This window comes from Hesperophylax consimilis, chromosome 3 (genome assembly GCF_061612785.1).
Source record: "Hesperophylax consimilis isolate HC1 chromosome 3, BYU_Hcon_1.0, whole genome shotgun sequence".
NCBI classification, from domain to species: Eukaryota; Metazoa; Arthropoda; class Insecta; order Trichoptera; family Limnephilidae; genus Hesperophylax; species Hesperophylax consimilis.
This window is the reverse complement of record NC_142838.1, coordinates 17,085,174-17,108,873: the sequence shown is the minus strand read 5'-3', so window position 1 is coordinate 17,108,873 and position 23,700 is coordinate 17,085,174. Positions and strand designations below refer to the sequence as shown.

The window sequence follows — 23,700 nt, the reverse complement described above, 5'->3', positions numbered from 1 at the left end:
TATTTTATTTAAATTAAATTGAAAAATGTATTTCAAATAATTGAAGAGACACGTTATTTATTATTTAATGTTCTATCATTTTGTGACTATCCATTAGAAACAACGTAACTTTGATTAAATCTGTACATTTTTTATTAACGGGTTCCGAAACCGCGAAGTACAAAAAGTGATTTGCCTCACCCCCCCACAGGACAGGAAAATGTTTTTACTTCTTTTTCTCAGACATTCTCTAGCCACCCCTCCCGCCCACATTATATCTCCTTTAACCTGTTTCCTTCAAATTAGGCTTTTCTCACTGGAAAGTCTCCCGACCCCTGCCTTTAGCGGCCTGCAACTACACAACAAATCATCTAAAACATTATTTCAGCGTGGTTACCACCCTACAATCTGCAACCTACAACGATCGAACCCGGGGGTGGTGGGGTCTTCTAACGTGTATGCGGTAGAGCCTCCCCGTTATAAACAACGTGTCGGGCTTCGGTTACCGACGCAGAATTGACACTGCATTATTGATAGTTGAGGGGGTGGAAACCGGTTGTCGTTTGGCGCTGCCGCTTGCACTTTGGCTGAATAAACGTTAAGATAGTCTTATACGTACGTTATACTCTCATAATATAATATGTTCATCCGTTCGCCAAACATTTTTTTCGGTAAAGTGAAATAGACCAAGCACATATATTATGAGAGTATGGCGCCCGTGTGAGACTAGCATTACAACGAAGTGGTACGGCGTGCCCGCTATTTGTCCAAACAGTCGCTAAATGTGGACCAATTAATATTTGACTCAGTAAGCGATGTCGTTTTGATATTTGTGACACACGGTAAATTGAGTTGGCATTGTTATAGTACACAGAGTAATAAAATATAAAGTAGTGAAGTCAGATTTTTTAAATCAGGTCTTTGAGTGTTACAGGGTTTTACTTAAACTTTTCCTTAAGTTATCTGATTAGTATTAATGTCCCAGCGTCTGGACGATGTAGGCCCTGTGATTGGTCAAATTCAAATTGTGTTTAAATAAGACATTAAAAATGAAGACACGATTTCATACTGAAATAGAATCACCACATGTAATACGATATTTCTTCTTAAATATCGTTTCTGCTCATACAATTTTTGGATAATATCGAAGAAAATATGTCTTAGAAAGTTCATAATCCATTGGATTAATTACATTACAGTGAAAATTATCCACAATTACGTGATTACGCTTGACGTTTGACGAAAAAAGCACGCGTTAATTCAATATGGCCGATACCCGATACGCACCGCGGCAATAGGTGGCCGACAGAGCGCACCTCTGGCGGTGTAATAACGAACCAAATGACTGGCGCGTATATTATTTAAATATGCAAAATTACTTGAACATCAAGCGTTTAATAGTAAGATTTCTTCTGGAAGTTTATTTAAACTTTGCAATGGCATTTTTCATTATTATTTATAATTTTTTTTTGCTTATTAATTATATCTGATTTTATATTGACATGTTTTCTAATTTCTAAAATTTCAAAATTATTTATTTGCGATGCTTTAATCCTGAGTGAAGTATTTTAAGACCTAAATTTTTATCGAAAGTGTGATTCAAAAGATTATTTGAAAACTCAGATTCACTATTTCCATTTAGAACCCTGAGATGTTTTTTTAGTTCTGACTTCAAAGTTTCTATTGGTTCTACCTTTGTGAAATAAATTACAATCCAGCCCAATTGAGTTTATAAACTCCTGATTTTTTTGTTTGATTTCGCCATCTTTATTATTAAGAATATATTTATTCATTTTGTTATTAGTGTAAAACGCCGGTTGAATAGTACCAGGAATGTTTTATATATAATTTTAGAAGTGTCGTTATCCACAAACAGAATTCTACGCCATTGTTTAATTATATCTTAAGAAATAGGGTAAAAATACCGTTTGAAGAGAATATGTTTAATTTTTTTATTTAGTATTTCAACTATCAATTTATTAGAATAACCGTTATTAAATGTTATTTGTCTTATGAATATATTGTTTTATGGTTATATGCAATTTTTTTTCAGGTCTTAAAATACTTCACACAGGATATAAAGCATCACAAATAAATAATTTCGAAATTTTAGAAATAAGAGAACATGTTTATAAAAGTAGATGTAATTAACAAGATTTTTTTTTCTAAACTCTCTTTTAAATATTTTCCCACTCAACTGTGACAAACTATACGATATTGATACAACTTATAGACATTGACGGTTGTAACACATATTTAAGCACTGCAAGTCTCCTATGAGCAAATTGTATTAGGTACCATAACAGTTAATATCAGTTGTGGACATGTAGTCAATAATAGTGTTTCATTTGAAATAATCCATCACAAATACGTAAAATTTCATTTATTCAAACAACTGTCATTCTTATTATGCCTAAATTGAGCATATATTATTCATTAACTCCTTCCTGTTCCGTGTTTTAACAATATATACTGACCCTCTCTCTGTGAATGACCTAATATCTATATATTAAATGTAACTGTTGTTAGTATTACTTAAACTGGGCGCAGCCCAACTAAGTGCCGCCCGCAGGGCCTAGCAGCAAAAACCCGCGGAGCGGGTTTTTAACTGCTAGTTTTTATTCTATTTCACAAGCAGATTTTGAGAAATATCACTATTATTGAAAAATTTTTAACCTTTTTTATAAATTTGCAATTTGGAAGACAGGAAAATATTCTTAATATTTAAACAATCATTTTTAAATTAAGTTGTATTTTTACAAGAGCAAGTATGAAATTCGAGAAATTCTGCTTAAACACAAAGCAATAAATTATTATTCAATATGAAAAACGAAAATTTGAACTAGATATCGTGAAAAGAAAACTAGAAACATTTTTTTACTGAAATTAAATTATCAGTTACAAGTCCAACTACACATACACGATAATAAAAGGTCAATGAGTAGGTAACAAAAATGAAAGGCAAAAAATAACATAAATATTATTATTTGCCTAACTCTAATAACTTACAGGTACCTACAAGGTATAATAAATTTGTGTTTTATATGAAGCTTTTTTCTATTGACCCCAACGATACGAATTACTTAAATATTACTACAAAAATTGTGTGCAAGTTGAATGAGCACCACAATTTAGCTTCATGCGTTCCCTGTTTCGAAATTAAATATAAAAAAAATATGGATGAGAAACGAGACTCAGACCTCGTATTTTATCAAATTCTCGCCTGGAGAAAGAACGCAACTTCTTATTACATCATGTTTTCATTTCCGTCGGCGTATTCATTCCTCCCTTCGAAGTTAACTGCCTTTGACAAGAGTTTCATCTTCTTTGAGATAACTAGAAATAGAAGACAGATTGAAGAAAATTATTCAATGAAAAATGTAAGGCGGATTATTCGTGGCCGTGTGATTTTGTGAAGGGAGGAAAAATCCACAAATGTTTTTGTTATCCGGTGATTGCGCAAAAACTCTTACTTCAGAAAAATATGTCTGTCGGTTAAATAGCATTGCCTTGGATTCTTGGATAGGTAAATCTCATAAAAAAGTGATGTATTCATTTTCCAACGGTTACACGTTTAGTTTCTTTGATAGGAAATACTATGTTTGTGTAAGAATAGTTAATGATAGAAATACATGCTTTTGACAAAGTTTTCATCCTGTTTTTTTATTTTATTTTTTATTAGACAAATGGCGTTCATTGAAGATAAATGATTCCATTAAAATAAAATTAACCGGTTTTCAATGGCATCGTTCTGCAGAATTTACAATATAGTTTTGTTATTTGGTGATATCCATAGACAATTTAATTGATAGACTTGCCCTAACATGAAATATGGGTATCATTTCAACGAGCTGGAGGCAAGCCACGTGATCATATTTTTGTCACCAGGAAATTTCGAGAATGTTTTGAATGATCAGTGGCACATTGACCACCTTGAACACATTGATTTTACCAGATCATGCCAGAAAACTAAAATTCGCTGAAGTAAGGCACAGTTTGCAGCGCAGCGCTATCCGCTGTGGGACTTTTCTACGTAGGGTATGAATGTTAGGTCTTAAATTAGCGACGCTAAAATTGAGCCCAGTGGGTAAACCATAACATATTTGTAAAAGTGTCTAATTGAAAAGGATAAAAAAATATTAAATTTTCGAAACAAGCCTGAACTTTTGTTAATCCTATTTGGGATTTATAGTTTAGTTTTTTCAAGCAGCCAGCATTTTGCGCCATTGTAAAAAGGACTAGTAATTTGTAAGCAGATTTTATTTTTGAGGACCGAATGGTGATATTACAATGCGATTTGCCTGTATTCCGTCAGATTAATTTATTGACAAATCACCGATAGTGGGGTGGTCACACCGCCTTCCGCGCAATTTGTGTGTGTCCCTTTCCCCGATTGGCTCGACTAATAATTTAAATATCTATGGTGATATCAAATTAAATCGTTAAGGCGATGCACTACGTCGTGTAATATTTAAAATTGAGCCGCTATCAATAATAACCCTTACGTAGATGGCGATAAGGTTTAAATTCCCGCTTAACACCATCCGCCTGTTTTGATTTATGCAAGAAAAAAACATGGCCAAAAAGTGCCTTTTATTTTATTTTGTGGATGTTCAGGCATAAATATTTAAACGTTTTCCGATCATTTTATAAATAACTTAATTTTCCACATTTTGCAATAAAATCATAACCGAAAATGGGTTCGAAAGTAGGAGATTTTGAACCTTAAAGCAGTTTTCAGAGGTCTTATACATTTTTTTTTTCTGGGCTTATAAAAAGACTTATCTAAAAAATACTCAATTATTTCAAAGGCCAAGATGTATTCTACTCGCAGTATTTAATTAAAGCATCTGAAACATTTCTAGGCGACCAAATTTTCAAACCAAAAACACATGATTTTGCATTACTACGTTTGGCATCGCCTTAAAAATATCTTTCTTATATATATATAAATTGTTCTCTTTGAAAATTTTTCTTAGTTAGTCATGAGTCATATTTTTTAATAATACTTATTCTTGCGAGGTCAAAATTATTTACGAGAAAAGATCAATGATTTTTTTTTCAATATAACTTGTTTCACTATATGAAAATTTTTACTTTGTGAAAAATATAATTTTTTCTCTATTATGATTATTTTGTATTACGATGCTTTATTCTGAAAATATCTTCACCGTAAAATGAGCATTTGAATATATTTTATGTTTAAAAGTTTGTATCATATGAATTTATTAATTAAAACCAACCCCTCTCAGGGATGGTTCGGTTTGTAGCGAGAACCAGTTAATAATTTAAATGTTATTGTGCCTGAAAATTGGATATTTTAATTCTTTCAGCCAAAAAAGCGCCATATTATTTCTGGAGAATCGCGCTTTATAAAGGGGAATTTGTTTATCGATCTTTCATAATTGGCGATGTTATACGAACTGAATAAGGAAATCACGTGTGGAATTCATTTTATTATCCTCTGTCTTGAAAAATAAATTCAAATGTTTTGTTATTATCGCTTAGATAGAAATTTATGAAGCTACCGGGTTCAAGCTAAAATTAATTTTGTAATATTACTGGTTGATCACGCTGAGTTTTTTGTTGCTTCGCAGGGAAGAAAAATTTAATAATAACATTAAGGCTTCCTAATACTCTAATAACTCATATTTAATTATTTCTAATGAATGTATTACTAAAATCTCAAATGTTTCTAGAAGGATTCCGGAAGTAAGTTATTTATATTTAAGATTAATACAAACATGACCTTACCATTAAAATATTTGACTTAAAACGTTTTGAAAATTTTATAAAACGTTATTCAACTATTAAATTAGCGGTAAGCACCAGATTTTATTTTTCTAGACGATGAATTAGTAACTTCCTGTGGATAATCAAAAAAGGTAAAAAGGCTTCTTGTAAGAAGAATAAGGAATAAATTAGATGTAAATACAAGTAAATTAGTTTATAATAGTATAGGAGCATCTCATTTAAATTACTACCCTAGTTTTATTGCGCATTCAAAAACAAATAAGTAAATTGCAAATAATTCAAAATAGAGGCATGCGAGCAGTATTCAATTGTAGTAAGTATTCTAAGATAATTAATATGCAGAAAAACAGGCTATGTTAAGTGTAGATGAGCGTAAATTGTTCAATACCTTAATATTTATATTTATACATGTTTTTTAAGGTAAATTTTAATTTCGAAATACATTGACTACCCCACAAGAAACTGTGGAGATTTTAGACTTCCGAAAACAAATTTGTCGGGAATGCAAAAAAAATCTCTATTTTATAGGATTTTAGATGTTAAAGAAGCTAAAGCTTTGTTTATTTTCGTGGGTTATGCCTAAATTCTATAAAGAATAAGTTTTAGATTTAGTGTAAAGTCTGCCCAAATGTCATAAAAATAAATTGTTAGTAGTTAGTACAGGTTTATACTAGATATAAAAATGTATTTTTATTACTTAATAAACACATAAAATTTTTAAAAATTAAAATGAACCCCACCTTAAAGATCGATTTTCGAGACTTGTCAGGGCAAAGTCGACCGTAGGTTCGTCCATTACGCCGGGCGGCGCGTTTTGTATTGTTTTTACACAACTTCATCACTTTTGTCAACTCCCATTTTATTTTAGTGATTTAATAGGCCAAATTCAACTGCAGGTCTGACTAATACACCAGGGCTGCACATCAAATGTTTTTGTGCACGGCTGCTTCACTTAAGATTCTGGCTTTATTTTAGGGTATTGTGTCGTCTAGTTTCGAAGGGATATCTAGGTTGGGAAAGGGTATGACAAAAATAACATAAAGTAACAACATAATTGCGCCGAATACCTATAATTTTCTTTGGCTGCTTTACACAATCTCAGAACCTTATTTTAAAGTCACCTCATTCGATTTCGTCCGAAGTTAGGTATTACAAGTAAGTCAAATGTTCGCCGCTGTCTACCACTTTTCGTTTGTATTGCTATACGTTTCGTTTGAATCGCTTCTTATATCAACCGTTTTCGAAAATTAAAATAATTCATTTGGCCCAAGTTTATTTTGGTATTTCTGCCACATTAGTTAATTAAAGCAGTCGCAAAATTTAATTTTTACGTATTTACATAAATAAAAAATGCATGATTTAATTTCTTTAAGTTCCTGAATATAACATTTCTAATGCATGTGGCTTTTTAGATGTGAGTTCTTCAATAGAGATTCATCTGCGATTATGTATTTTCTTCACAAGAGCACGCATGAATAATTTATGTCCGGAATAATGAATCAAGATAAAAGTCTTAGGGATTAAATAGGATGTGTCCGAAACAGAATTACCGAATAATTTGAAGGAACTAGACTTAACGCGCGAGTTTCGCAGGGAGAATCTAATACATTACGCTCACAGGACTTCCATTCCTTCCTACAAGAGAAGCTAAGCCACATTAAGTCGGATCCTCGTGGGTTTAAGGAGTCTGTTGTATTTTGTTCAACTTAACTGGCAAGCTGTGCGCGCTATATATTACGACCGAGCGAATAAACACGAACGACTCACTCAGACTTAGAAATAGTATAAAATTATAAATTCCAAATCTGCTAGACCTTTTTTATCTTTCTCATTTAAATCTCTTCAACACCAACCGAGGATAGAGTTAGGTTGATTGATTTCCATCTACCGCACATATTATAAATGATCAACTAATATTAATGGTACACAAAAATTACGGTGTGAGAAGCATCAAGTCCTTTGACATTTAAACTTACCTGTAAAGGTGCTGGTAAGCGAGCAAGATTTATTGCCCATTATTGTTTATTGCCGAACAATTGTCTTGGGCGTTATTAGTCTTGTATGTATGAGACATATTCACATCAACACTTAAAAACGATCTCCTGCAAAAGCTTCACCAAATTTGTATGAAATTGAATAAAGTTCACCAAATTATTTATTAAGTTTAATCTTTTTAGAAATTATGAAAGATGTCGTGGCGGGTAGGTGTTGAACAGAGACACACAGTATGTAATAGAGCGATAAGGAACTAGATTTGGTCCAGCAATATTGTCGTTATGTCAGTAGTCAAGTGAACTCACCATTAAGATATGGCAATTTGTCCACAAGAATAGGCAATACACGATAATCTTGACCGACAATACCTTGCAGGTAAAAACTGTTGTAAAAAGTTTTTTGTTTACCAGAGCCTTAACAAAACGATCGGTATTTTTTCGTGGTGTTCTGTAAACATGCACTTAAAATAAAATATGATTTATGTGACGATCGTACATAGTTGCTACTTTCAATCAAATACATACATCTTGAAATGGAACGACATCGCCACTACAACGAGTTTAATACGAGAAATAGTTGCGTCTGCCTAAAAAGTTGCAGCGATACATTCGGTAATATTTTATGTTTTTAGTGTGATAAAAAGATTAATGCATAAAGTAAAGATGCAGCATTTTGTGTTTTCATACAATAATAAACCGGTTTTATCTAAGTATTCTAAAAGACCTCATTATAAACATGACTTGACCCGTGTTTTATTCGGGGAGTTCCCTGGTTTCATGTGTGCTTTGGTTTTATGTTTTCGTAAATGTTGCGAAATGAAGAACCGGTCCCACTAGCAATTATTATGTATGTCAGCGGAACTTCTAAATGTCGACGAAAGAATAGAAGCAGATTTAATGCAGTGGAAGAAGGTCATTTATACGCATGAGGGGAAGGTGGCGGATGACCTAAGGGGATGACCCATGGGGGGAGTGGAGAATAGATACGAATAGAGACCAAATGATTTATAGATCCAGTTCAGCAAAAGTAGAAATTTCTTTCGGTGAATTTCCTGGTCATTTTGCGAAAATGTACAATAATTGACTGGAGTCTGGAAATCAGCCAAGAATAACAAATCGTTATTATTATTATGAAGTAATAACTATGTTTGACACAATTATATTCAGAGTCGTCATTTGGATTGGTTGCGTGGGCTGTTATGAGATTTCATTCAATGAATTTAAGTACCTATTTAATAGAGATTATTGGATCAAAAATGACTTACCGTGTTCACTAATTGACACTTATAACGAATTAATTACATTTCAACATGCAAACAAAGATCCCTCGATGACAAGTTTTCAATTTTCTGTTGATTCAGTTGGTTGAAAGTTAACATGTGAAAGTATTTAAATTTTATTTTGGTTTTGGAGTTTTAGAGCAAAGATTGCGTAGAAGATATTCTGAAAAGATTTCAATTAGCGGCCAATATCGTTTTCCTAATTCGAACCCGATGTGAATATCAACAGGTTTAATGAAAATCCCGGTTCCATGTTATGTAGAGACTTAGGGCAAAGTGCATACGGATATTCCGCTTTCCCGTTTAACAAGCGTTTTCTTGGCAGGTAGCAGAGCTGGCTAGGAATTTTCTTGTTAACTTTACGATTCAAGTCATGGGCGAGATTTCCTTTCAAAACCAAATGCCACAAGCCAAAATGCTCCATCGGCCAGCCATTGTGCGGGGCTTAACTTGTTAGGCTAAATGGGAGGGAAACCGACAAGAATCGAATTAACTTTTACCTACTTTATATTATAAGGTAAGTCTCCGAATTTTAAATTGCTGTCTCTGCTCTCTCAGGGTGAATATATTGTTGCTTTATTAAAGTCCAGGGTTTTATCGTAGTATATTGTAGTAAAACACACCCGACAGCTTATTTTTTACATTGCGTTAAAAGTAGTTATTGCAGAAAAATAATTTAAAAAAAACTCGGAAAAAATATATATCTATCTCCTTGAAGATCATTCCTTGTTCCGAGATGAAGAACTAATCTACCATTAGTAATGCAAAAATGATCGTGCCCTTAAATAACGTACTTACGGCTGATGTCGATATTTTCAACGTGAACATTGTTAAAATTCAAAATGCTAATTAGTCACGAGTATCGAATAATAGTGTAACGTTCATTTGTTATTGGAATGTATTTTTGTAAATAAACTCCCAGATAAAAAAATATTATCGGAGCGCCGAAATTACTTTTTGAATATTTTCGAGAACTGCATGAATTTTTCTGTTGTTTTATTCACCGAATTTGGTTTTTAGGGAAATCAATCGAACATTGGGTTTATGCGCTGAACTGTTAAATTTTATGAAGCCTTTTCACACCCCATTTGACAGGTCGAGCCATCTCCAAGTGTTGCTACACAAATAGCAATGAAGATGGATATGATCCCAAAAGACCTAACGCTTCGTTTCGGCTGAACACCATCTCATCTGGAAGTGAACGTCTATAAAAGGACCCAGTACAGATGGCGGTACAAACCATTGAGATCAAACAAAATGACAATTTTCTATCCAAATGTTTTTGTGACTGTTTCGTGCGGTCGGTGTTTGTTGCTGGTTTATTTTAAGCTTTTATTTGAAATGTATGTAAAATTCAGATTGATGTTATGCTGAAATTAATTTTCTTATTAAAAGAGATTATTTAAAAAAACACAATGTCCACTAATATTTAATATTTAAAATTTTCTTATTATAAGGGATTACTTTAGAAAACACAATGTCAGTTTATATTTAAAAAAATAATTTTCTTATTAAAAGAGATTATTTTAGGAAACACAATGTCAACTAAAAATCTTAAAAAGCATTTACTTTTGTGGTTTGCAACACGTAAATTTGTATAAATAAATTTGTTTGAGACAAATTTACGTGTTTTCGTTTTATTTTATAAAATATTACGCTGAAAATACATTTAAAACAGTTTTCTATTGCATGATAATATTACGGCGTTGCAGTTAAGATTGACTCTCATTAAATGATCACCGCGACGTTGAGGTTTTGATTAGTTCTAAACTGTATTCTGCCCGCAAATATAATCAGTTGAGAAGCCAATTGTGGTTAGCACGTAGAACAAGGTTGATCAGCAAAAAATGTATTAGAAACTGCTCTATTATTATATCATTATTCTTTCAACAATGTCACTGTTGCTAACTTACATATAGTTATATAACCTGGTAATGATATATTATATATTAAGTAATTTTTTGATGAAATAAATTAATAAAAAAATAAAAAAAGTCGAACCATAATTTAACCTTACTTAGTATTTAGCATGATTTTTTTCACTGCTGACACAAATGTAGCAAGATTGATCATCTTGTATGGATCATTGATAAATACATTTAACAGATGTTTTTCTTGCTAATCAAATATTTAAATGGCGAACCATTTAATTATTACATCTCATTAAACTCCTATATCTAAGAAAAAAAACAATACAATAACATAATAATACAGAAAAGTACAATACTTACAATTTGGGAGACGGGTGTGGGTACCGCCGCCCCAGGAACCATTTATCGGACAACCAACACCCCTGCTATAGGTCACCCCAACTGGTTTGCTACATTTAGGGTGCCTGATTTATATCAGGGGTGCCTGGATTTATGGGATGCGGTTTGTGTGGGTCTTGGCGGCAGATGCGTTTGCCAACCTACGCGTGGCGGGCCGGATCGGGAGAGAATTGTTTAGGGAGACCTTTTGACTTCTCTAGCCGGACTATCTCGACCCATCGAGGGATGGATTTACACGTCCGTCACACCTGGATACATTGATCAGCAGATGCCTACCCCCCATCATACCTTTTTCATTGCCAGAACTTCCTCTCCTTCGTTTCTCTAAAAATACCCTCAACACAGCATCCCCAAAGATGACCCAGGCATGGAGGAATTTTTTCTCAAGGTCTCTTGTATGCAGGTAATGTAAAAAAAGGATCTCAATTGCGATATCCATTAAAGAAATACTCCCTTTTTTTAATAAAGTTAATCTACAATGTTAGTGTTTTTTCAACACAAATGCATATATTTATTTTACAGTCAGACTAATGACCATTATGGGTATATACAATGAATGTGGTCGATATACCAGCAATATTATGATACTGCAATAGAGATAAAATAGTTTAGTATTTACTGCAGCAGAGCTCGTTTCAGCTACAAATTGTAACAATGCATAGTATCTATCGTCATCCCATTTTAACTCAACAGTATCATTTTATTACCCCAGTCCCCATTAGAAATATTCGCAATCATAAAAAATCTTATCTGCAGGGTGTACCACTTACAGTGGATGATGGAAGAACTGAATAATATCTATGTAACTGGGTTACTTACCCCAATACTTATCTTTTACTTTGTATATTATTTCATCACGTCTATGGTCTTTTCCTGAAAAACAGGCACGTGATTCGGTTTATTGAAATAATAATTTTTCGGAGTAATGAGAGAAATATTTATTTTTCGGAATAACTTTATTGAGTAAAACCTCAAATTGTAATATTTAATTATTGAAGACAATATTAGCGATTTCTAAACGAAAATCTGAAACAGAAAAATCAGAAAAGGATACGGTCACATCTAGAACTCGAACCCAGGACCCTTGCTCTTCCGGGACACCGCAGAGCGGTGATATGATTTTTTTTTTTTTGGCTTTTCTGATTTTTCTGTTTCAGATTTTCGTTTAGAAATCGCTAATATTGTCTTCAATAATTAGAGAAATATTTGTTATTATAAAGCACGCACGTTAAAATAAAAAAATATTCACCCATCCAAGGATAAAATGTTTAAAACAAATCTACGCGTTGTTTGATACCTACTGATTTTTCAAAAGTGTTATTTCCAAATATTGTCATAAAGCACTGAAAGGTTGATTTCAATTGATTGATTCAAGAAAGATTTCATTGAAAGATCGGTGCAAATTGACACCAACGATCTTGGTGGCAAGGCGATAGATATGGCTTTGATTTCGGGTTCAGGAACTGGTAACGCCAAATGAAATAATCTCAAGGAATTCTAACGTCCTGATAATGTAGAGAGAACCTGAAAGCTACTCTAATTGTCATTTTTATATTTCTAGGAGATCACCATCACACAACGAAAATAGGCACCAAGGACGGGTTGTTGTTTCACAGAATTTAAACAATTCGTAAAATTTCAAAGATGATTTTCTAGTTCTGTGAAGGTTATATTATAATTTCAGTTTTGTGAAACAACTGGCCAATAATGATAAAATAATAGAACTTGAATTAGAACCTTCACAGAACTTGCTTCACAGAACTTGAAAATCAACTTGTTTAAATTCCGTGAAACAACCCGTTCTAAATCTAATATCATTAATTTGAAATTCACTTATAGCGGTGATTATAATTGGCATAATTGGCATAATTAATAATATTATTATTGTATCATTATATAATTACAGATTTGCTGTCAACTTTTCCAAATAAATAAATAAATAAATAAATAAATTATGATCTGACTTAACTATTATGTGAGAAGTGATTTCTTTATTACCACAGGAATAGAAGCTTTTTTTCTATATGTTTTAATAGCTTTTCACCCACAAATGGTACCTTATGACAACACATTAAATCGGTTACACGACGCGTTTAAATTGTTTTGGCTCACCAAACACAGGACACAACAAATATTTTCTTGTGTTGGGCATTTTTAGTAAATAAGTGTGGCATCAAAAAATTGATATGCCCGAGTGATTTTGAGTTTCATGCGCTTTGCGTCTAAGACGTCTAAGACGTCTAAGAGTCCAACACAAATGACATGCAACCATAAATAATAATCATTTAAATGCGCTTTGTACTCTCTGGCAACATGTCAAAAGTAGTTTTCTTGTAAATTTAAGGTTAACTGCGCCACCTGAAGATGTCATCGCAGGTCAATAAAATTAGGTATTTTTTATCGTGTATTCATGGGTCATTCATTAAAGATACTTGTACAGGGATATTGAAATTCTAAAACAACAGAAAAAATTGGCTAAGCCCTATTTAGTACGTGTCTTTCTTACCTTTTTTTGTCTTTTCAGCTTCAAAAAATTCGCCAAAATGTGATTTAGTCCCACTAGTTCTTGATACTTGACACTTTTGCCTGGTATAGTGTATGAAACTGACTGTATTTACCATTGTTTTCGTTCTTCTGGTTTATTTTTAGTTATTTCCCAGTAAGTTGAATGGCACAAATTATGAAATAACAGACTATAATACTGTTTCAAGAATAAACATGGTTTTCTCTTTATTTTTCAGATTATGGTCTTCAGGATGTCGTTCCAGATATCAAGGCTCAATGGGGAGACTCAAGTTTTTGAGGAGGCCCTTCTGCATCATCGGTAAGTCATTATTAATTTAATTTTACAATTGCCTCTTTACGTTCTGAGTCCGCTAATACTAATGTGTTTACTTATTTACGTTGTTTGAAAAAACTTCGGAGTGTAATTTTGCGAGCTGTTACTTCTTTCAACAATATTTAATTGGCGTTGATTGATGATATTTCAGGATGTTTTGGAAAACAAAGTTAACACAGCATAAGCACCCCATCAACGAACTTAATTACTTTCCTCCGCGAAGGAATTATAAACAAAATCATGGCATTTATTTTCATTTATTTTTAACTGAAGGCCTTTTTTAAAGTTATAAATTTAAGTACAACATTTTCTCAGTTGTAAAATGGACGATTTTTAATCTTTTTTGAAATGGGTTGCAAAGAATAATATATCAATGAATTCCTTTTATGGCATTTATTAGATGTATAAATTAGTTATAAATAACATTAGGAAATAATAATAATTTCATTTGAAATCATCAATACATTCTCTTAATGCGATTAGATAGTCATGGTTAATTTGGTTCGTGTGCTTTTATATCTTTATCCAGGGTTAATTGAATAGTTTTAAGAGTAATTTAAATTAATAAAATTGTATTGTTGTTTTCGTACATCTACATAATATGACAAGCAGGGTAGATCGACAAAACCCCATATCATGATTATATTGACGAAATCCGTCATCTATGGTCGATATTTGCGAATATGGTCAGAATATGATTCCGACATTCAATAGACAAAAGCTTTTAGCGCGGTCTCCAAGGTGTCGGATAAGCTGTCAATATGCACAACTTTTTGGACAATCTTGTTCGTTATGCAAAATAACTGACTTATTAATGAATGGAGGTGAACTAACGAAGCTCTTAGAAATGATAGAAATCGTGTACAAGATCCACAGACTTAATTAATTCATCTAAGACGCGATCAACCGATTCCAGCTTTAAGAAACAAAATATGTTAGTTATGACTAAGTACGTAATTAACTAATAAATTATGTGTCAAAAAGACACGACCTAATTTATTAGTATTTTTATCGGTATGGCTATTAACAGCGTGTCCGTGCTCGGGAAATTGTTATAAAATCATGGGTAGTTAAGTTTATCGATCAAATGTTGTTTAGTTATCGATTTCACGGTACTAAAACCCCAGGTTTCTCTTTAACTACATCCTAAGGTCTCAAAGTGAGGTAGGTACAAATAATACTAATATTATACAAATTTATTAATATCTACATCAAACTTGGGTACAAACGACGCTTGATCGGCGTCTAACTAACTAACCATCACACCTTTTCCCCCTTGTTTAGTTTTACGCCGGTATGTAGATTGAATGGACCACCACACATCTCTATATCCACTCATACTCCTTGCTTCTTTCACATTCATACTTTTCTTTTATTCTAACCCTTAACGTGACACGACTCAAGTATATTCGAATGTAAAATATTAACAAATAGTGTTGGTCAAACAAATATCAGCACGTTATTGATTTGTTTTTTTTTATTATTTTTTATTATATAAATATATTTTTTATGTTAAGCCGCACAAGAATCCCAACTACTCCCAACCGTCTAGAGCCTGTGAAACTATTGCATTCCAAATTGGGTATGTTGTGACGCTGAAGTTAGTGCGGAGGGGAAGCTGATGGGAAAGAAGAAGATGGAAAAGTACCTAGCTATTCAGAACTGGTCACCAAACATGGCCAAAGCCATTTCAAGCAACGTTTCAATTCTGAATGGTGGTCTTACACCAGGGCGATACAGGGAGTATCTTACACTCTGCGGAAAGCGTTAGAGCAGTTTCGTATAGTTTTAATTCGATTGCTGCTTACTATAATACATTTTAAAGTAATGATTTTGTAAACACATCAGTGGCCATTTTCTTGAGAAATACTCCCACAGTGCTCCTTACATAGTTGATAAAATAAAATGACCCAAATGTACAGTAAATGCAAACCAATAAGGGGAGAAAAAAATAATAATAGCACCCACAAAATTACAATGTAAAAATATGTAAAACAGGCGTCAGTTTATAATTTCTATTAGAACAATATACATAACAAGAATACATAACAAGTATGCATAACAAGTATGCATAACAAGGAGGAAACTGAATTCAAATAATTACCAGAGGCTTGAGAATATCGCTGATAATTGAAAAGAAGTAAAGATTTATGAATAGTAGGATTTAAAAAAAAGTGTTTAGTTATTTACATAAAATTAATTACTTACATAGTAAATTAAGGTTAACTTTTAACATGAAGATATATATTCAAAGTAACTTACGTAAAACATATTTCTATTATAACACCACAAAGTGTTACCATAAGCACGAGCTTGACGAAAATGGTGTTGTTTAAATTTTATTATTTTAGGGAAATCAACAGTTTACACACGTGTAATTTACTTAACTGAGAAACTAATTATAGATTTTCTCTTTGTACTAATGCATTATGGACCTTACTAATAAACGTGTTTAAAAATTAAATTAATGGCTGCACGGAGAAAAATAAGCAATGCTAATTTATTAACTCAATCTCTTCAAATTATTGGTACTGCAGGCCGCTTCCTGATATTTTTTTTATTAAATTCGTAATAATATCGGAACACATGTTCGTGCACCTGCGTTTGTCTTTATAATATATAATGACGAAATGTGAAAATGTTAGGAGTTTATGAACACGTGTTCCGACATGATAAGTGATAATTCATTGGTATTTTACTATTAGTTTATCAGTAAACCTATCAATTTATTCGATAATGGATTATCTATCCCATTTTTAACCGGATAACGAATAATTTAAAGAGATTCTTAATAAATTATCAATATTTTTATCAGTAAGTTTTCTCCATGTGTTTATCAGTTGTGTAAAATTTAAAACACGGTTTTTAGGAAGGGGTTAGTATGTAACAATTAAACCTATATTTACATTTTGACTTTCACATTCATATATCATCATACTCTTCTTTTATTCTGACCTTTGACGTGACACGACTCAAGTATATTCGATATATTTGAGTACATAATATATTATAGAGTAAATATATATATGTTTATATACACCATATATATAATTACATTTTATGTAGTTTGGTTTAGTTGGGATATTAATAATTTTTAATACAATGCACGTACCGATAGTCACACAATGAGTTATCGTATGTAGTAAAAAATAAGTAATACGAAAAGAGATGGGTTAGATATGGCGAGATGTCTCTACCTGACGATATTCTGCGAATAAATTCATCTCTTCGACCTTTCTTTTTGTAACGTGATATGAAGTGGTGGCGACTGAAGTTGATGGAAGACATATGTGAAGAGGATGTTAGTCCGTTTATCCACGTTGGATCTACGAGAATCCATTTATCTCCGGAATTGCTATCCTCGTCTTATTACATACAATTCGTAAAGTGTAAAGTTTCGCAATGATACCATTGCGTAGAGTAAGATGGTGCATTTAGGTATTACCAACCAAACATTAATGCTGTTATTTGATTCATTCCAGAATGAATGCGACAATACTCATTGTAAATAATTTGTAAATCCATTACTTATTAAGGGAAATTAGACCCTTAATCTGGTAACTACCAGTAAACTTCAGCTGCGGCTGAAAGTAAGTAATATTTTATGAAAATAAAACTAATATGAAGAAAAAACCGAAGAAAGTGTTTTTCTGCCTACCATAGCAGGTGTTTTCGTACCAACAACAATTATTATTTAATATTCTAAAATAACTTAGTTATTGAGATTACTTAAATAATTTCGTTAAAATTTTTTTTTTTATACTACCCCCACACTGTGCTAATGCAATGTGGAAGATATTTTTAAGGACAGAAAGGGGTGGAAAAAGGTATGAGGGGTGGGTTGGAATCTAGGGATCAGTGTTTCCAGGAGTGACAAACATATGGATCTATCTCTCCTGTTGCGGCGCAAGGCGATGGGTCAAAATAGACCAGTTGGAGAGGTCAAATGGTCAAAACCCACCTCTCCCGATCTGGCACGCCAAGCACCTGGAAACACGGGTACCCCTGCTAAATGACATTGCGAACCACTTGGGGAGATCTAATAGATGATTCCCGGGGCGGCGGTACCCAAACCCGTCTCTGAAATTGATATTATAATTTGCTTACTGACATTGTGTTACAAGGTCGAATCATTCCCATATTGTCAGATCAAAAATAAAAACCCACATTTTCATTTTCCTGCAAGTGAGTATAATAAAGTACAGTATAATAGAATACATAGAGTCTTGAACATTGATGGGAAGTCCCAAATATACTATTATTATCACAATTGATATCATACTTTTTTGCCCTTTTGGACGGAACCAATGAGCAATGTCGGATGTGCAAATTGGTAACTTTGCGTGAGAGATTTTTTGTGAGAAGGAAATATGGTGTTTTGGAACGAAAATTGTGACAACACGTGGAAAAATTATAAAAGCTAAGTTGCTCAAAAGTACCAACTTCATTGGTGGTGCAACTTTTCTTTAGTCAGTTTGGATGAAATAGTTTATAATCATTGAAGACAATATTAGCGACTATTAAAGAAAATTTGAAACTGAAAAAGGTACGGTCGTTGAATCTTCGAATCATATATAAAGATAGCAGCCAATAAAAATATCCATTAAATAAAGTGGTGTTGGTAGTTCTTAGTCGAAGTATGAAACAGTTATATATGACCGAAGGGGATAGGGTCAGATTAACTCAGTTGTAGAGCAAAGCCCCGGCAAGGCTGAGTTCTTGTGTTCAATTTCTAGATGCGGCCGAATTTTTTTCTTATTTCTATGTTTTTAAATTTTCGTTTAAGAGTCGCTTATATTGTCTTCAATGATTATAAACTATTTCATCCAAACTGACTAAAGAAAAGTTGCACCACCAATGAAGTAACGCAGTATGGTACTATTGTGGGGTAGGTAATATAAGATATGGTACATAGATGGAATCAATTTGCACAGTGAACAGCTTCATTTCCGGTGACGGAAACTTGGACCCCAAACTATGCCAGTGAAGACAAAGTATGCTGAACTGTGTGGTAGAGTCTGAGAATCATCATCAGGGATGGGCACTGTTTTTTAAAATAATTAGAGCTTTAGAATCATAATAAATAAAATAGATGTGGGTTGATATTAAAGATTGTATTAATTAATTTGCATGGGTTGAAACACATACCTGTGGACCAATTCTACACGTGAGCTATCTATCTAGAACCTAACAACACTCGATGCGACGATTCGGGTTCTTGGAAACGGGATGGAGACTCCACGGGCCTGATGAGCCCACCATCTCCCTCCTCATGGCATCAGCTTCTGGTCTGGTAGCTCCTTCCTCCTTCTGGCTGGAGTGCGCGTGGATGCAGCCCACCTGGTCCCGGCGACCCTCGACATGAGGTCGGTGGAATCCCCAAAATCCACAAATAAGCGGACACGAAGATACGGTAATGCGATGTGTCGTTTATTCAGCCGCTGTGCAGTTCAAACGTAGTCGGATGACTCTAATATCCAGCGGATATGAATGTTACATAGACCAGTGCTCCGCAACCGGTGTGCCGTGGCACACTGGTGTGCCGTGAGCCGGACACAGGTGTGCCGCGGTCAAATTCAATGTATTTGACATTTTACAATATATCATTACGTATTTAATACACAATGACAAAATATTTTTCATAATATTGTCTATTTTTGATTGTATGCCGATACTGTTAAAAGACGTATTCACAATATATTAGGAACACTGATTAGAAAACTGTTATTGGCTGAAAAATTTGCGCTTCAGATCGACGAAACAACCGATATTAAAAATAAAGCACAGTTGATAGCTATTGTACGTTTCGTTGACGAGGACTTTATTAAAGAACATTATTTATTTTGTAAGGAGGTTCAAAACGAACTACCGGTGAAGAAATTTTTCAAGTAACCGATGATTTCTTCAAAATGTATAATATTAAATGGAGCAATTGCATTGCTGTTTGCGCGGATGGCGCTGCAGCAATGACGGATAGTAAAAAGGGTTTTGTCTCTTGTGTAAAACAAAAAAATCCAACGTTACAATTTACACACTGCTGTATACATCGCGAAGCATTGATGGTCAAAAATTTACCGGAGGAACTTTTGAACACGATGAATGAATGTATTAAAATCGTAAACATAATTAAATCAAGAGCCCTAAACTAGCGAATCTTTGGAATACTCTGTGCACGAATGGGAGTCAAATATGAATCCTTATTGTTTTATACTGAAATTCGTTGGCTATCTCGAGGCAAAGTTTTGGCTAGATTGTTTGAGCTTCTTCACGAGGTGCGTGAGTTTCTTTTAAATCAAAATACGCCCGAACTATATCAGCACCTCGATGATAATTACTGGATAGCCAAACTTGCATACATGGCTGATATATTCAAGCATTTGAATGAACTTAATAATGAATTATGGCAGAAAGAGTTGCAAAAAGGATGTTTGGAAATGTACCAAAGAACCTACCATAGTACAATTGAAAACAAACAATTAACTGTGGATCTGGCCCAACAACATTTAAATATGCTTTAGCAGAAATTTGGTCGGTATTTTTACTCCATTAATACGGAACAATACGATTGGATTCGAAATCCTTTTGCAACCAATGCAATAAATTCTACATAAGCACTGCCTATGCAAATTCTAGAGGATTTTACAGATTTAAATAATGACATGACATTAAAACTTCACTTCTCCGAAGATCCATTAGATGTTTTCTGGATTTACGTTAAAAAATAATATCCTCGCATTTCCGTCAAAGCATTCCATTTTCAACGTTATATTTATGTGAGCAAAGTTTTTCAACGCTTTTTTTTAATATTAATTAAAAATGATAATCGGTCATGCTTAAAAGGTCTTGACCAAGAACTTCCGTTTGCGCTTTCAAAAATCGAGCCGAATATAAAACTTTTGTGTTCTTGAAACAAGCACAGGTTAATTTAACAATCAATCGCTCATTAATTTATTATTATTTTATAATAATTATTAAGATTGCGTAAAAATAAATATGTTATAGTTATATGTATGTATGTATACTTTTCAAATAAAAAACAAGAAATCAATTTAATACCTATATATTTTAGCTTTCGGTGTGCCGCGGAATGCTAGGAAAAAATTTGGTGTGTCGTAGGTGAGCAAAGGTTGCGGAGCACTGACATAGACGGTATCACCGCCCGCCATTATAACAGGAATTCCGAACTTGAATCAACTCAATATCACAATAAAATCAGCGCGGTCGCATCACGACCGGCTGTAAACTTAACGATCACATGATACTGTTAAATAGCACACCGATCCGTTACAATTTATCAATAAACAATCCACATTTTGGTGACCAGTCGGCAACGTGCCGTGGCCTGTCGGCGCGTTCCCAAGAAGTGACCCGAACGACCAATAACCCTCTGTAGTTCAAATTTTAAACTATTCCCGGAGAAAAGGTGAAACCGTTGATAACCAGTCAATTAAAATTAAATGACTGCAATCTACCCGGGGTAATATGAAACATTACTAACTTTAGATAGGAAAATAATTATTTAAAAAACAAAAATAATTATTTTCATAACAGTCGTTAATATCGTCTCCGGTTATTAAATATTACACCTAGAGGTTTTACTCATTAAGTTATTTAAAAAGGTATTTGATGGAAAGACGTAGAAGCATTGTTAATATATTAATTTTAAAATAAAACTGCTCAGCTAAAATATCTGAAAAAAATTGCTGTTGGTGACTTTATAGATCCCTAAACGTCGATCGCTTCTCTGAAGCCGTTGAGATTATGTTACCGCTGGAGCCAGTTCCCTAATCAGACCGCGCAAGCCTTGCATTGCGCTCACCTTTTGGCATAAAATGCAAGTTTAGTGAGCGGGCTCCAGTGGTAACATATTCTCAACGGTTTCGGAGCAGAGAGCGGATTTGCATACTTGAGGTGTTCACGGGACAGCTTGTCTTTACGGCGTACGGCTCACCTAATCGCCCGCCATATTTGATATCCAATGAGATCCCCAATCTCTGGCGAGCGCGGAATGAAGCGGAGTGTATATGTTTTAAATATTCAGTACTGAAGCCAAGCATTCTATGTCCGGTGGACTATCAAGGTCCCGAACCAATTTTCTTTATCGCTGAATTATATATCCCAACGGCGGATTGCAGCTCCGGTCGTGTTTTGTTTACAATATTCCTGGCGAATTAAAAAGTTTTGATTATTTCGCTCCGGCAAGCACGGCAGCGGCGCGCCCGTCACGAATCTCGGTCATTGTTTTAAATTAAAGCCATCTTTCACGGCTGCTTCTGACTCGGGGCTGGAGGCTCGCGTGTACTGATATAGTACCCTGTACCTTTACTGTCTACCCTATTCGTACGTGCGGCTACTGACTGGTACCTGGCTACTAGATATCCATCCACCCGTACATCCGTAGCACCCTCTGCAGTGGAAGGATTACGCCTGCAAAGGAGAATGTCTTTCATTGCAGCAGAGCCTATTATCATTTTTAAACGCAGGCACGGAACGCTTTACTATCCGCAATGCGAATAAATTATTCGAAAGTAATGTGCTTTTTTAAAGCGAATTCTTTTTGTAAAAGGTTTTAGATTAAACTTCTCGCTTGTACATTCTCTCCATTTAGACTTTTTTCACTTTATCGAATTACGCGTATTACTTCAAACAATGAACTCCACACCATTTTTTAACCTAGGATACGGTTTTTTAAACTATATTTTGTACTCAACCCCCTTACCAAATCTGGACAAGTTTTCTCAGATCAGGAAATTTACAAGATTGCTTTAAATTATTTCCATTTTATTATATACGTTTATTTTGCCTGATAATTTTTTCTCACTCATGTCGTTTGGCTTATCACCATAAAAAACCGTGTTGCACATCTTCACCGTTCTATAGCACACATTATATTCTGATGATGAACACTGCAGGACTGTTGGAAAGATGAAAACCCAAAGTTAAGAAAGATGAGAACCTAAGAACGTTATACCATAAATATTGAAGAAAAACACTTACACTATTTTCAGTGAGAAACGAAAATTATACCCTTTTTACACGTAGAGAAATTGCTGGGTAAATATTTTGATAATTTATTTAGAATCTATTCAAATTATTCGTAATCCGGTTAAATACAGGATTGCAAGTCCTTGACGAATGAATTGATAGGTTTTCTAATAAACTCTTTTTAAAATCCCAATGTATTATCAAGATGTCGGAACACGTGTTCGTAAATTTTTTAACACAAATGGAGATGCATGAACACGTTTTCAGATATTATTACAAATTTACTAAAGGTTCATCAGAAAACGGCATGCAATATATTTTTTAACCGGATTTCCAATTATTTTAAGAGTGTATTCTCCCTTATGCTTCATGATTATTCCGGCGACCATCAAGACCATCTTCAAATATTTCCAGCTCAGTTGTCCCTTTACCGGGACTCTCACTGTTAAGTCGACAGCTTTTTTATAGTTTCTTATTGACTTCTGTGAAAAAAATCTATTTAATTATGTATATTATTTATTTTTTATACGCAAATAACCCCACGATACATATAATAATCATGTATTACCAAAAAATCTGTATTAAGCATAATAATTTCA

The 23,700-nt window shown here is 33.6% G+C and overlaps 1 protein-coding gene across 10 annotated transcripts in view; it reads left to right on the top strand.

The window, feature by feature from the left end:
- Nucleotides 1-23,700, top strand: part of LOC149425034 (potassium voltage-gated channel subfamily KQT member 1-like) — a 399,798-nt gene that overhangs the window by 193,158 nt on the left and 182,940 nt on the right. For all 10 annotated transcript variants that reach the window (XM_089648572.1, XM_089648565.1, XM_089648558.1 and 7 more), the window contains exon 5: nt 14,019-14,101. In XM_089648572.1, coding sequence (XP_089504698.1) covers nt 14,019-14,101 — 83 coding nt within the window. The remainder of the gene's footprint in view (nt 1-14,018; nt 14,102-23,700) is intronic.